At 40.4% G+C, this 15,190-nt stretch overlaps 1 protein-coding gene across 1 annotated transcript; it reads left to right on the top strand.

Annotated features, from left to right (window-relative positions):
• The first annotated feature begins 4,435 nt into the window (after positions 1-4,435).
• On the top strand, positions 4,436-12,757 carry LOC118358003 (tetraspanin-36-like). The gene is made up of 7 exons (XM_035735348.2): positions 4,436-4,610; positions 6,583-6,774; positions 7,156-7,230; positions 7,375-7,470; positions 8,981-9,130; positions 10,088-10,171; positions 10,471-12,757. The coding sequence occupies exons 1-7, from the start codon at positions 4,551-4,553 to the stop codon at positions 10,543-10,545; spliced, it is 732 nt and encodes a 243-aa protein (XP_035591241.1). The 5' UTR covers positions 4,436-4,550; the 3' UTR covers positions 10,546-12,757.
• The last annotated feature ends 2,433 nt before the right edge of the window (positions 12,758-15,190 follow it).

Genomic DNA, 15,190 nt, shown 5'->3' on the forward strand with positions numbered 1-15,190 from the left:
TTAACTCGTTTTTCAACCACTCCACAAATTTCTTATTAACAAACTATAGTTTTGGCAAGTCGGTTAGGACATCTACTTTGTGCATGACACAAGTAAATTTTCCAACAATTGTTTTCAGACAGATTATTTCACTTATAATTCACTATATCACAATTCCAGAGGGACAGAAGTTTACATACATTCCAGAAAATTATGTCATGGCTTTAGAAGCTTCTGATAGGCTAATTGACATCATTTGAGTCAATTGGAGGTGTACCTGTGGATGTATTTCAAGGACTACCTTCAAACTCAGTGCCTCTTTGCTTGACATCATGGGAAAATCAAAAGAAATCAGTCAAGACCTCAGAAAATGTTTTGGAGATCTCCACAAGTCTGGTTCATCCTTGGGAGCAATTTCCAAATGCCTGAAGGTACCATGCTCATCTGTACAAACAATAGTACGCAAGTATAAACACCCTGGGACCACGCAGCTATCATAACGCTCAGGAAGGAGACGCGTTCTGTCTTCTAGAGATGAATGTAGTTTGGTGTGAAAAGTGCAAATCAATCCCAGAACAACAGCAAAGGACCTTGTGAAGATGCTGGGGGAAACGGGTACAAAAAGTATCTACAGTGCCTTGCGAAAGTATTCGGCCCCCTTGAACTTTGCGATCTTTTGCCACATTTCAGGCTTCAAACAAAGATATAAAACTGTATTTTTTTGTGAAGAATCAACAACGAGTGGGACACAATCATGAAGTGGAACGACATTTATTGGATATTTCAAACTTTTTTAACAAATCAAAAACTGAAAAATTGGGCGTGCAAAATTATTCAGCCCCCTTAAGTTAATACTTTGTTGCGCCACCTTTTGCTGCGATTACAGCTGTAAGTCGCTTGGGGTATGTCTCTATCAGTTTTGCACATCGAGAGACTGAGCACGCAGGGGTGCGTGCTCAGTCCCCTCCTGCATGGCCAGGCACGACTCCAACACCATCATTAAGTTTGCAGACTACACAACGGTGGTAGGCCTGATCACTGACAACGATGAGACAGCCTATAGGGAGGAAGTCAGAGACCTGGCCAGGTGGTGCCAGAATAACAACCTATCCCTCAACGTACCCAAGACTAAGGAGATGATTGTGGACGACAGGAAAATTCTCATTGACGGGGGTTTTGTGGAGCAGGTTGAGAGCTTGAGGTTCCTTGGTGTCCACATCAACAACAAACTATAATGGTCCAAACACACCAAGACAGTTGTGAAGAGGGCACGACAAAGCCTATTCCCCCTCAGGAAACTAAAAAGATTTGGCATGGGTCCTGGGATCCTCAAAAGGTTCTACAGCTGCAACATCGAGAGCATCCTGACTGGTTGCATCACTGGTACGGCAATTGCTCGGCCTCTGACCGCAAGGCACTACAAAGGGCAGTGCGTACGGCCCAGTACATCACTGGGGCTAAGCAGCCTGCCGTTCAGGACCTCTACACCAGGCGGTGTCAGAGGAAGGCCCTAAAAATTGTCAAAGACCCCAGTCATAGACTGTTCTCTCTACTACCGCATGGCTGCTGCTACTCTCTGTTTATCATATATGCATATTCACTTTAACTATACATTCATGTACATACTACCTCAATTGGGCCGACCAACCAGTGCTCCCACACATTGGCTAACCGGGCTATCTGCATTGTGTCCCGCAACCCGCCACCCGCCAACCCCTCGCTACTGCTACTCTCTGTTCATCATATATGCATAGTCACTTTAACCATATCTACATGTACATACTACCTCAATCAGCCTGACTAACCGGTGTCTGTATGTAGCCTCGCTACTTTTATAGCTTCGCTACTGTATATAGCCTGTCTTTTGACTGTTGTTTTATTCCTTTACTTACCTATTGTTCACCTAATACCTTTTTTGCACTATTGGTTAGAGCCTGTAAGTAAGCATTTCACTGTAAGGTCTGTTGTATTCAGCGCATGTGACAAATAATCTTTGATTTGATTTGAAATACAATTTAATTTGATTAAAGGCTTAAACTACATCACCAATAGATGGCAGTAGTAAAACATGAATGGGAACATCGTAATGTACTAACAGCCAGGAGCACCAAAAACTTCTTCACTTGTTAAACATGACTGGTTAAGGATGACTCCTTGCTATCCCCATTCCACCGGGTAGTGCTACTGCTCCAGTTTCAACTGTTCTGCCTGCGGCTATGGAAACCGGTGTCCCTGCATATTGACTCTGTACCGGTACCCCCTGTATATAGCCTCGCTATTGTGATCTTACTGCTGCTCTGTAATTCTTTAAAAAAAAAAATGTTTACAATTATTTTAAGGGGTGGATCAGCTTAATATTGCAGAAAGAATGTTGCTTCCATCAATGTAATTGTCTGCATCATTTCCAATCCCCCATATATTTTTGGGGTAAATATATATATATCCATACACGCATGCATACATATATACATACACATACCTATATAGACATACATACTTTTTAAAAGAATATACCTTTATTATTATTCCCCCGGCAAAACCTACCACCGATCCCCCAATTGGAGTAAACTAATAAACACTTCTGCTTTTGCCTTCAATTTATACATCTGATACACATTTTACAGACACAGTCTATTTTACAATAATTATTTTTTGTTTGTTTTGAGTTCTTCCTCTATTTCTGATGTCCATCCAGGTTGATTTCTATTTGTAACTGTGCTATTTCACAACAGTTCTGAACCTATATACACTTTACAGACCCTGTATGTCTTACATGGTTTATCTTGATATTACTCTCACCCTTCAGCTCCATTCAACCCCTCCCATCTATCTCTCAACATCATCCATTTTGGATTTCTATTTGCCATATATTTTTCAACTGTGCTGTGATGCTTCACAAAATAATTGAACCTTTCTATTCTCATAGCTTTTACTGATTGTATATTAAAAATGAACATTTTTGCTAAAATAATAATTATATTATTGATTGACTATGGCTTTTCAAATCACCCAGCATTGCAATCTGCAGCGTTAGTTCTAGACAAATGTTGCAATTCTTCAGCCATTCCTGGACCTGTGACCAAAAACGAGCTACATATGGACAATACCAAAATAAATGATCTAATGACTCTGCATCCTCACAGCAGAATCTGCAAAGCTGGGAAGATTGTATCCTCCATATATATAACATTCTATTAGTTGCAAGAATTTTGTATAGTAATTTATATTGAAAAATTCAAAGTTTTGCATCCTGCGTTGTCTACCGTACCTGTAACTCTCTGTCTACCGTACCTGCTGTCTCTAACTCTGAATGCTCTGCTATGAAAAGCCAATTGACATTTACTCCTGAGGTGCTGACCTGTTGCATCCTCTACAACCACTGTGATTATTATTATTTGACCCTGATGGTCGTCTATGAACGTTTGAACATCTTGGCCATGCATGTACTGTTATAATCTCCACCTGGCATAGCCAGAAGAGGACTGGCCACCCCTCAACCAGGTTCCTCTCTAGGTTTCTCCCAAGGTTCCTGCCTTTAGGGAGTTTTTTGGCTGGGTTTCTGTATAGCACTTTGTGACATTGGCTGATGTAGAAAGGGCTTTACAAATACATTTGATTGATTGACTGAGAACTGGTCCGGGCTGGTTGTTTTTTTCCCCCTTGAGTTCGGAAGTCGGAGAGATTTTGAACGCGGAAGAACAGGTCGAGAGAGGCACCCTATCGTAAATGCATACTAATAATTCAATATTACACGGATTCATATGCCGAGTATGGTATTATGCATCTAAACAGTTAAACATTGTTTTTATCTTAATCAGCATAATGTCGTAAACGACGTATGTATACACCGATTAAATCACCTGGTTGTCTGCCCAATCTTTCGAAGTATTAGGGCACGTAAACGCCTTAATCAGAGTCACATAGGTATATTTGATCTGTGGATGTGCTTGCACTGGCAGCGTGCTTCTTTTGCGGAGTGAAGTGAGTTCGGGAAATGCATTTGAGAAATAGTTTTCATATAGAAACTTTATCCGAACTCAGAATCAAATCGTCTTCACAAAAATAACATGGTCACTTTGGTAGAACGTGTCTTTTGTTTGGCGACTTTCTGCATATCAGATATGTCCATGTGAACAGAATTATTAGGGAAATCGTTGCAAAGGATGTAATCGAACCATAATCTGGACCCCAAACAATCATGTGCATGGAATATATGTTTGATTTTAGATTATCAAAATGAAATTAATGCAAATAACTACAGTTCAAATAAAATACAACTGACTGAAATGACTGTCTTTTGACCATTTAGATCAGCTCTGGAAAAGATCTGATGTGATAAAATACAAATTAGTCGAAAAAAAGAATAGAATTGGGGCTGCCTGTCTAAACGTAGCCATGGAGCAATACAATTGTAAAGGGTCGGCATTAGGACCCCTACATGAACTGTGCGCAGTATGCTCTTCTACACGTATGTGATCATGTGTCAGCAAGCCACTCATGCTCAAAACAGTCAGAACCCCCTTATAATCAGAACAGAGACCAGCTGAAAGGCTCCCCACCACCATATCAACATGGATTGCGGAATTGTTACATCGAAAATAGTCATTTTGCTTCTAAGTTTAATATTTTGGGTAAGTGTTTGGTCGACTTTCTGTTGCTCCTTTGATTTCTGTGTCGACTTCTTTCCACTGATCTAAATTCCTCTATGGTGAGCAGTTTTTGTTGAAACGAAACCTCTGGTTGGGCAATGGACATGGTAGGTTGTTGAATGTTATGGCCTGTACGGTATCTAATATCGATTTCAAATCGTGATTAAATAATGTGCATGATTTATTGAACATTACCAACAGGTTAGAGGAAGGAATTATTCTTCTTGGTTTGTATTTATGCGTAAATTTCAACATCTCCTTACTCGCAGTATACTCATTCTCAAAAGTCTCTGAAGTGGACCTACTTCCAGGTGCATATCAACACAGCCTGGTCTCACAAACGAGATATAGTAAAAGTAAATCCGGGACATCCACATTTGTATGATATGTTACCTTTGGTATGGTTACATAAGGCAAAAACGAAAGTAGGGTGGTTGGTTGGCGGGAAGAGTGGGTACCAACGTCTAGCAACCCAAAGGCATGAGTTCTGATCTCATCACGGCCAATTTGAGCTAATTAGCATTTTTCCCACTATTTACAACTACTTAGCATGTTAGCTAACCCTAACCTTTAACCTAGAATTCATAACACATAATCTGTTTTGCAAATGTGTAACATAATATGAATTGTAATTCAGGAAGTCATACAAAATGAGTGATGGACTTCCACAAATTAATACATACTATACCAAACCTAAGATTTCATACTAAATGTAGTGTCTTGATTTACGTACAGAAAGTTACGAAATCGTCTGAGATGAGGTTGATCGACACTGCACATAAGTGACACCAACCACACCACAATTGTCAATTGGAGATTAATCCAGAGACAGACTAGCTAGGTGAGTTCTGGCAAATGTCAGATGGGCAGGCCCATCTTTAGCCAAGTGGGCCTGTCTAAATAGTTTGTTATTGTAATGCAGAATTACCATTTCTGGGCCGGTATGGGGGCCTCAAGGGTAAAAAAAAAAAATGGGCCTATGTGTTAGAAAAAATGCCCTGGATGTTTTCCGGTCCTTGTGCCCCCCTCCCTGTTGTTCAAATCTAATTCTATAGAATTTCTAAATCAAGCAATGCGGCCAATGCAGAAGGTAATCTGGTCGAATGTCAGTTAGACGTTGACGATTTTACAAAATAACAAGAAATTGAAACTTACAGTCTGGTTCTTTTTATTTTTTCCACTCATCTGAGGCACATGTCCCTGGAAGGATTAGGGGGTGGTGGTGGTGGTGGAGTGTGCGTTCTACTCGGGGTGGGCTGGTGGTGGATCTCATGACTCATTGTGAGGGAAAACGGGTCATGTGCCCTGGAGCTTTGAATCTAAAGGAATATTAGGCAATGAGCAGCTCACCACCTGATCACAAAAATGTGGAGACAGTGGTCAGGTGAACAAAACCAAAGCATGGATTCCTGTCTTACCTTGTCCTTCGACTGCTTACAGGGTAAGGAAACCAATATGTAATGTGGATGAAATGTTCATTTAAACTCTGAATAAACCTCCAGTGGATTTGAGAGAAAGAAAGCTAAAGAGAACTGCTAAAGGCAGTCACCAAGGGCATTCTGAATCCCTTGTTTTTGAAAAAATCTCTCTTTAGATACCTTGTGCAATAACCAAGTATTCAATGATTTTTTTTACAGAGATGACTTCTAATTTGACCTGAGAGTTGACTATATACACTGCAATTCGTAGGACAATTCTGCAGCTGTATGAGTTGGCCTCACCCATGTTGTGTCCCAATTGTCCACCCTTCTCCCGAAGAGTGCGCTTTCATACTTTGTGAAATGGATTTAACAATGGTGGAAACTCCCTTCAGCCAATGCTTACACCAATCCTATGCTTTTAAATCCATGATTGGGAGTGTGCACGTGCACAATTCTGGCGACGTGTGGAAAATAGGCAACACTACCTTGATTAGCTGTATAAAGTGCTCATGTTGTTGTGTTCTTCCCTCTAGGCTGCAGGGGGTGCCCTTGTCTATGTAGGCTCTTATGTGATCAAGAGCTACAGCAACTTTGACAACTTCCTGCAGGATAAGTACACGTTCATCTCGGCAGGCATCATCATACCTGTGGGAGTGGTGATGTTCATCATCGGGACTGTGGGCTGCTACGCCACCCTGAGAGAATCCAAAGTGGGCCTTAGCTTTGTGAGTATAAGCCTCAGACACCTTGGTGATGGTGAAAGGAGAGACTGGTGGTGCAGCCAGCCAGGCCTTTCGTAATAACACTCGTGTGTGCCAAATGGCACCCTATGTCCTACATATGGAATAGGGTGCCAGTTGGGAGGCATACACTGCAGGGTTGGGGCCAATTCTATTAGAATTGCGGTCAATTCAGGACGTACACTGTAATTCCAAGTCTCTTCAATGCTTTTCAATTCATTTTTTAAATTGTAATTTTGTTTACATTTGGAATTGACCCCAACCCTGATACATTGTACGCTCTTTGTGGATCTTTGTGTTGAAGTCCTGCTGCACCCCTTGTTCTCGTTCTCCTTGCTGATTTATTGTCTCTCCCTCTCCTTCCAGTTCCTGCTGGTTATCCTGGCTATCTTTGCAGCAGAGGTCACTGCTCTAGTGTATGGGATCATCTACCAAAGAAGGGTGAGTGAATTCCACATTTGTCTCATAGGTTACAATAAAATAATACACTGCGTATTCAATTTGTGTAGGTGTATTACATGTGTGGAGTATCAGCGCAGTATTTGAATAGACATAGATTTAGGTTTGTATACCTCATCTTTACAGATAAAAGGGGACTTGGAGCGGACAATGAGTGATGTGTTCCTGAAGTATGATGGTCAGAACTCTGACACCCAGGCTGTGGATTACTTGCAGTCTCAGGTCAGTATCATGCCATCTCTGAGCGAGCAGGGGCTTACTAGGATTGAAACCGAGATTCTCAATGTGCGACTACTTCCTGTAAATAGGCCGACCTCGTGGAGAAATTTGCCACTCTCCCGTTGATGGTGGTCTGAGTCTTTGTTGAGGGCGTTACAAGAAGAAATCGCATGTTCAGTCTCTCGATTTTTAAACCTCTCTGGTGCTAGCAAGCATCGGTTGGAACCAATAATGTATACACTAGATTGCTGATGCTGTCTATGTATTGGCTAATGAGAGGTTTTGAAGACACCGGTCAACCGTGTTGGTACTCCTCAGAAGGGGCAGTCCCCCATAGGTATAAGCAGGTTGGCATTTATTGAGATGACTCGTGTACTGGAGGCAGCTCTGCAGATTGGTCACTAGCTGGCAGAGCCACAGTCATAAACTCTGATTTGAACTGTAACCCTAAACTTAACCACACTGCTGATATGGCCAATTTTGACTTTGCAGCTGGCCTATCTAGTGGAAACTGCTCTGTTCTGCATCCAGGGCAAGACTCATGACAATAAATGTCAACCTGCTAGGAAAGAATGGAATTCTACTGTATTTCAATTAAATGTCTCAAGGACAGAATTACATGCATTTAAGTATTTTTTTGTTTGTTGACGGTAACATTAGTACTCTCTAAAAAAATGATACATTAAGGAAAATGCTTTAAAAATACACATGTTTTTAGCTCTCATAATATAATAAAAAATGATGCATTAAGGTGTCTGTAATATAATAAATGTGGCAAAAACGAATGTAGACATTAATAAATGCATTTCTGTAGCTTTTTTACAATGGCGAGGGAGCACTAAAATGGAAGTTGAGTGGCTTTAAAACCGTGCCTATTGTGTGTGTGTATATATACTGTAACGGCGTTCGTCTGTCGAAAGAGAGTTGGACCAAAATGCAGCGTGGTGGTTACTCATGTTCTTTAATGAAATAGAACGATACATGAAATAACTATATATATACATACATACACACATACATACACACACACACAAAAACACACACACACAAAAACACACACACACAAAAACAACAAACAGAACGAGAACCTATACAGCCTGTCTGGTGAACAACTACACAGAGACAGGAACAATCACCCACGACACACTCACAGAATATGGCTGCCTAAATATGGCTCCCAATCAGAGAAGAGAATCACCTGACTCTGATTGAGAACCGCCTCAGGCAGGCATAGACTACGTAGACAACCCACAAAACCCCAAGACAAACACACCACAATAACCCATGTCACACCCTGGCCTGACCAAATAAATAAAGAAAACACAAAATACTAAGACCAAGGTGTGACATATACTGTATAAATAATTGGCTTGCACAAAGATTACATGATACAGGAAACTAGGCTTTCGCCAGCTTGGAGCTGGTTTAGGACCTATAAATAAGTCTACACATGAACCACATTAAGTCGCAATGGTATGAAACTACCAAGCATTCTTCTTCTCTCTGTATACAGTTGCAGTGCTGTGGAGTGCAGACCTACCAGAACTGGACTACCAACCCCTGGTTCAGCAGCATTAACAACGCTGTGCCCGTCTCCTGTTGTAAAGGGAACAACACAGAGTGTACAGGCAAACTGGACCAGCTAGACCTGCTCAATACCCGGGTATGGATCAATTCAGTAAACGTCTAACTAATGCTACCTCTTAAGCTAACTTAACTCGCTGGGGAGATGTAGCCTTTAGGCAGAGATCTAGGATCAGTTTGCCCTCCCCCAAAACCTTACTTTACAAAAATGCAAAGCATGACTGGCCTTTGATCAATTTTTGATAGTCTGTCTTGTTCATATCAAATCAAATTGTATTTGTCACATGTGCCGACTACAACAGGTGTAGGTAGACCTTAAAGTGAAATGCTTACTTTACAAGCCCTTAGCCAACAATGCAGTTAAAAATTAAAAATACCTAAAAAAATAAAAAATAAACATTATAAAAGTAACAAATAATTAAAGAGCAGCAGTAAAATAACAATAGCAAGGTTATACAGGGGGTACCGGTACAGATTCAATGTGTGGGGGCACCGGTGTCAAGGTAATTGAGGTAATGTGTACATGTAGGTAGTTATTAAAGTGACTATGCATAGATAATAACAGAGTAGCAGCAGTATAAAAGGGATGGGGGGGGGTTCGCCATTTGTTTAGATGTTCAGGAGTCTTATGGCTTGGGGGTAGTAGCTGTTTGGAAGCCTCTTGGACCTAGACTTGGTGCTCCGGGTACCTCTTGCCATGCGGTAACAGAGAGAACCGTCTATGACTAGGGTGGCTGGAGTCTTTGACAATTTTAAGGGCCTTCCTATGACACTGCCTGCTTGGAACATGTTGGTATTACAGACTTAGACGGAGATATTGAAAATGTCAGTGAAGACACTTGGCAGTTGGTCAGCGCTTGCTCAAAGTATGTCGTAATTCATCTGGCCCTGCGATCTTGTGAATGTTGACCTGTTTAAAGGTCTTGCTCACATCGGCTGAGGAGAGCGCAATCATTTCTTCCATTTTTCTGTATTTATATTTGTTAGTCCTTACTCGTGTGTGTGTGTGTGTGTGTGTGTGTGTGTGTGTCTCTAGGGTTGTGAGGGTATGCTGGAACAGCTCCTTCAGGATGTGATGAGTTATGCCTTGCTGGTCATCCTTGGATTTGCCATCTTCAAGGTACTTTACCTGGCTGTCCTCTCTGACTTAACATTTCATTTATTATGTTGCATTTCCAATATCAGGCTTTGCACCGGTGTTTGGCCTGAAGCTACATGCTTTTGTGTTTCCACCTCTTGAGGCCAGGCACAACCCCCCTTCCACCCCCAAATTCTTGGGCTGTGAAAGTCTTGGGGACAGAATTGGGATAGTGGGACTTTTCTGAGATGTGTGAATCTACTTTAATCTTTGGTGCCAGACAATTTACTCTGTACTGAATGTACTGAATTTTACTGCATTTCTTTGTCCTTTCCTTTCAGATTTTCGGGACGCTCAGTGTGTGTGTGATCACGTGTAAAGTCAGGAGAGGTGGCTACCAGTCCCTGGATGCCTGATCCTGTTGGCTTGAAGTATACTTCTGAGGCTTGTCTTGCACTCTCTCCTGGCCCCTGACTCCTCTCCCCTTTCTCCAGCACTGAGACTATAGAGCCTTAGGACTTATGTTCCCCACTCCAAGATTTTAGCAACCTTTCAGGAACATTCTTACAGTTTTCATTCAGCTTTCCTATGTAGTTGTCAGCCCACCAAACGTTGGGCAAACCACTGTCATCATTTGAAGCATTGGAAACCACAAGATGCCATTTTTTTTAAAGATAGTTGCAAATAGGAATTTCCTGCTGTGCATACTGAAAAAATAAGAAAGGGTTTGCTCAGTGACATATCAGTATTATGGGGTACACTCCATTTTAAAGAGGCAATCTGAGACTCAAACAATAACAAAACGGCTAACCATGCAATTGTTTTGGTAAACTGTTGATGGATGGTGCTGGAGAAATGTAACCATTCTCAAATTCATAGACTGATCTATGGATACAGAGACTAAACCATATATTAGATCAAAATGAATGTTTTCCTTTAAAAAAAAGTGGTACAGTGTTTGTTTACAATCACATTGTTTACAAACAAATGGAGTAAAAAGGCTTATATTTTGGGTCCTGATGGGGTAAGACAGTTTAACTAAGCTCATGAGGCTTTTAAGTAATATTTTTCAATAATCAATTGCTATATATCATTAATTTGTTGACCAAAAATGTATGTGCCACTCCCAGATTGCCCCTTTTTTTTAAGGCTTGAAATGTTATGTTGAAACGGCCAAGGACGTTTTTAATACTTCAACGGATCAGGGCAGTAGGCTCTGTTTAATCAAGACTGGATTGTCTTGGATATACAGTATTATTACGTTACGAAAGGACTGTCAAGGTTATTTGGGAAATGATTTGATAAAACTAAGGGACAGTTTGAAATGTACTAGAGGGTGGGGTGGTGTCATAAAGAAAATGCACCCCCCCTCCACAAAGTAAAAATATTTTCAAATGACCTTCCTCTTGTACTGTTAAAAAAAAAAGTATACATCGCACACTCTGCCCACTCATAGAGTTAACTCAAAATAATGTTTGACCACAAATAATAACTGTAGTGACCCTGTGTTTATGAGCGTGGATATTGACTTTTTGCCACTTCAGCATGCCTTTGTGGCACTGTCGATGCCACACAGGGCTACAGGCCTTGAAGGTTGAGTGTTTGTCGACCACCACGGACTAGCTCCCTGCCTGTTTCATTAGGGCTTACACTATGATCGGAGCCGGCTGCAGACAATGACCAACAAGAGGAATCTGATTTTTTTTAAAACATTTTGATGCCATATTTCTCATTATATTAAAATATATGGAATGAATTTTCCACTGACAGGTTTCTGTGCCAATGCACCACACAACCAATAAACAAAGCATACCGACTTTGGGTGTTTCAGATTTTGGATTAATTGATTTTATTTGGCAGTAAAAAAGTGACCCGGGTTGCAATGTGGTCCCTATTTTTACACAACTACATATACACTTACATAGATGCAGGCAAAAGTTTATACTTTTCACACATTAGCCAGCTTTTTTGACATTTTTTAGAAGTGTTTATTGTTGGTATGGCTTTGAGTTGCTGGTATATAAAAATGTGTTCTTACCAGATAGACTTTTAGATTTAAAACAATGAATATTAGAGTGTCCGGCTCTGGTATTATGCTGGTGGACATATCTAACAGTTTTAAGTACAATTCTTAAAAGGTTGTTTGCCACTGGATTAGTGCACTTGCCACAGTCTAGGGTGTCAATTCCATCCAATTGGGGAAAGATTTTCATGCAAATATTCTATAATCTGCATAAAAACAAAATGCGCATTTTCCCATCAGAGTTGTTTTTCTATGTAATTGACTTGTTGCCACAGTCTAGGGTGTCAATTCCATCCAATTGGGGAAAGATTTATGCGAATATTCTATAATCTGCATAAAAACAAAATGTGCATTTTCCCATCAGAGTTGTTTTTCTATGTAATTGACTTGTTGCCACAGTCTAGGGTGTCAATTCCATCCAATTGGGGAAAGATTTATGCGAATATTCTATAATCTGCATAAAAACAAAATGCGCTTTTTCCCATCAGAGTTGTTTTTCTATGTATAATTGACTTGTTGCGTCTTTGCGTAAATACGCAGTGCACATAACAAATAAATGTTGCGGTTAAATTTCCATGTACCAAAATAAAAAACTACAAGTTAAATGGGTTTCCATTGCATTTTTAACTCTAGGCCTTGTTTTGTCACATTTTTTTGCATAGGTATAGCGAATGTGCCTACTCTGGTATCGCAGATACATTGAGGGTATAGGCTACATGATTATTATGGACGAAAGTGTGAGAATTGTTACTTGTCAAATGGCAGTCAAGCATCGATCATCATATTGTCACCAGAGAAAGACCTTTGATATTTATTGAAAGGAGCATCAAACTCATCACCTTGCACTTTCGCCAAGTTCATCATAATTTATTTAAACTGTAGCCTAATAAACTCCATGCTTTCCCGAGTCGTACTGGGAGACAACACAACATATCACGTGACTACAAGTTTATTTCAATATGATGGTTATTATATCAGTATTTACGCATAAGCGTTTCTACCGCCCTTTTTTCGCATAATACTTTTTACACACAAACAGATCCCACCTTGTTTAGTGTATTGTATTATGTCTACATTTTTATCCAACATGTATTTTACTTGCATAAAAAGGTTTGTTGAAAACCTGGTTAATGTTGAGGATGCTAGAATTCTCTTTTCCTGCAGGAGACTTTTGAAGTAGCCAAATCAGATTAAAAGCATTGTGACTGGTTGTGTTTATGCCACATATAAAAGGTCGTACATTTTAAAAGTTAAATGACAAATATTTGGACTATAATGAAGCTTTAGGTTCGAGGTGAGCGAGGAATAGCCGGCATTAAGCTTTCCTGAATAACTGGGCCTGCCAGGAGCATATGAAACATTCAAATCTCAGGGCTTTTGCAACGTTATTCAAATGACATTTCCACTGCAGCCTAGAGTTCAATTTTGTACTCACCTGAAAACAATAATGCCATTGCTCATTGCATTGTAGTGTTGTTGGCTAGTCTAGGTAGGATAATTGTATTGTCCCCAAACAAGATCAGTAGGGGAGTTCTTTCATGTCCAATGATGCAGCTGGCCAAGCTATTCCTGTTTGTCCTGAAAATTTGAAAATTGATGCAGCGTTGAATGCTTCTATGTGTGGTATGATTGCTAGTTAGACTATTGCAAATCAGGACAAACGATCCACCAACCGCTAGGTGCCACTGAATGGTGGCTAGAGGGCAGGATAGACAGTTAGACTAACTATATTGACCTGTGGTATAGTAAAAGTTAGCACCTGGAAAAGCGTAGTGCATAAGGGAAGTACCAAAACACCTTGATATCGGGTAGGCGCATGCAAGCAGGACATTTGGCTGGAATGGAAGAAATTGTATAGGCTAGTAAAACCTGCAAAATCGTGAATGGAAAAAATGCACTGTGCCCAAATTCTGAGGAATTGTAGGCATTGAGTGTAGTGGTTCTCTTTGGTTAGGGACTTTAAAAAAAAAGATGTTTGTAAATGCACAAGGTAGCATATTAATACTTGACGGGAATTCCAATTCTAATTAGAGTATATGCACTGAACAAAAATATAAATGCAAGATGTAAAGTGTTGTTCCCATGTTTCATGAGCTGAACTAAATAAATAAAGGGTCCCAGAAATGTTCCATAAGAACAAATCGGCCTCACAACCGCAGACCACGTGTAACCAGGCCAACCCAGGATCTCCACATCCGGCTTCTTCACCTGCGGGATCGTCTAAGACCTGACACCCGGTCAGCTGATGAAACAGGAGTATTTCTGTCTAATAAAGCCTTTTTGTGGGGGAAGAAAATTCTGATTGGCTTGCGCCCCTGCCCAGTTATGTGAAATCTATAGATTAGGCCGAATGAATTTATTTCAGTTGACTGATTTCCTTATCTGAACTGTAACTGAAATTGTTTCATGTTGCATTTATATTTTTGTTCCATATACTTTATTATTGCCACACACCTAGTTCTTAGGTCCAAACTGATAGGAACCCAGGTCACTCAGAAGAGAGGACTACATTTGTTTAGGAACATATTTGGAAAAAGACACATGCAAATCAGTGGAGGCTGTTGAAGGGTGGACAGCTCATAATAAGGATTGGAACAGAGCAAATGGAATGGTATCACACACGTGGAAACCATGTGTTTAATATTTGATAACATTCCACTGATTCCACTCCAGCCATTACCACGAGCCCGTCCTCCCCAATTAAAGTGCCACCAACCTCCTGTGGTGTAAATGCTCAAGATAGGATGTTAATATTTGACAATAATTCCCTATGCACTTCTACGTAGAGTATATACAAAGATAGGGCCCCATGCATCATTCTGCAAGTTAAAATGTTTTATGTATTTATTTAACCTTTATTTAACCACGAAAGACCCTTGAGGTTATATTGCATTCATAACCAAATGGGGAGGTGGTATTTACTGTACAACAACTTGTCTATCATCCCTGAGCTCCAACTTTTACAACATGCTGACTTCTGACGTCACCTACTAAGGAAATTACCTCCACAACAGTATTTTCGGCAGTTAATTGTAACA

This window comes from Oncorhynchus keta, chromosome 25 (assembly GCF_023373465.1).
Source record: "Oncorhynchus keta strain PuntledgeMale-10-30-2019 chromosome 25, Oket_V2, whole genome shotgun sequence".
In the NCBI taxonomy this organism is placed as follows: Eukaryota; Metazoa; Chordata; class Actinopteri; order Salmoniformes; family Salmonidae; genus Oncorhynchus; species Oncorhynchus keta.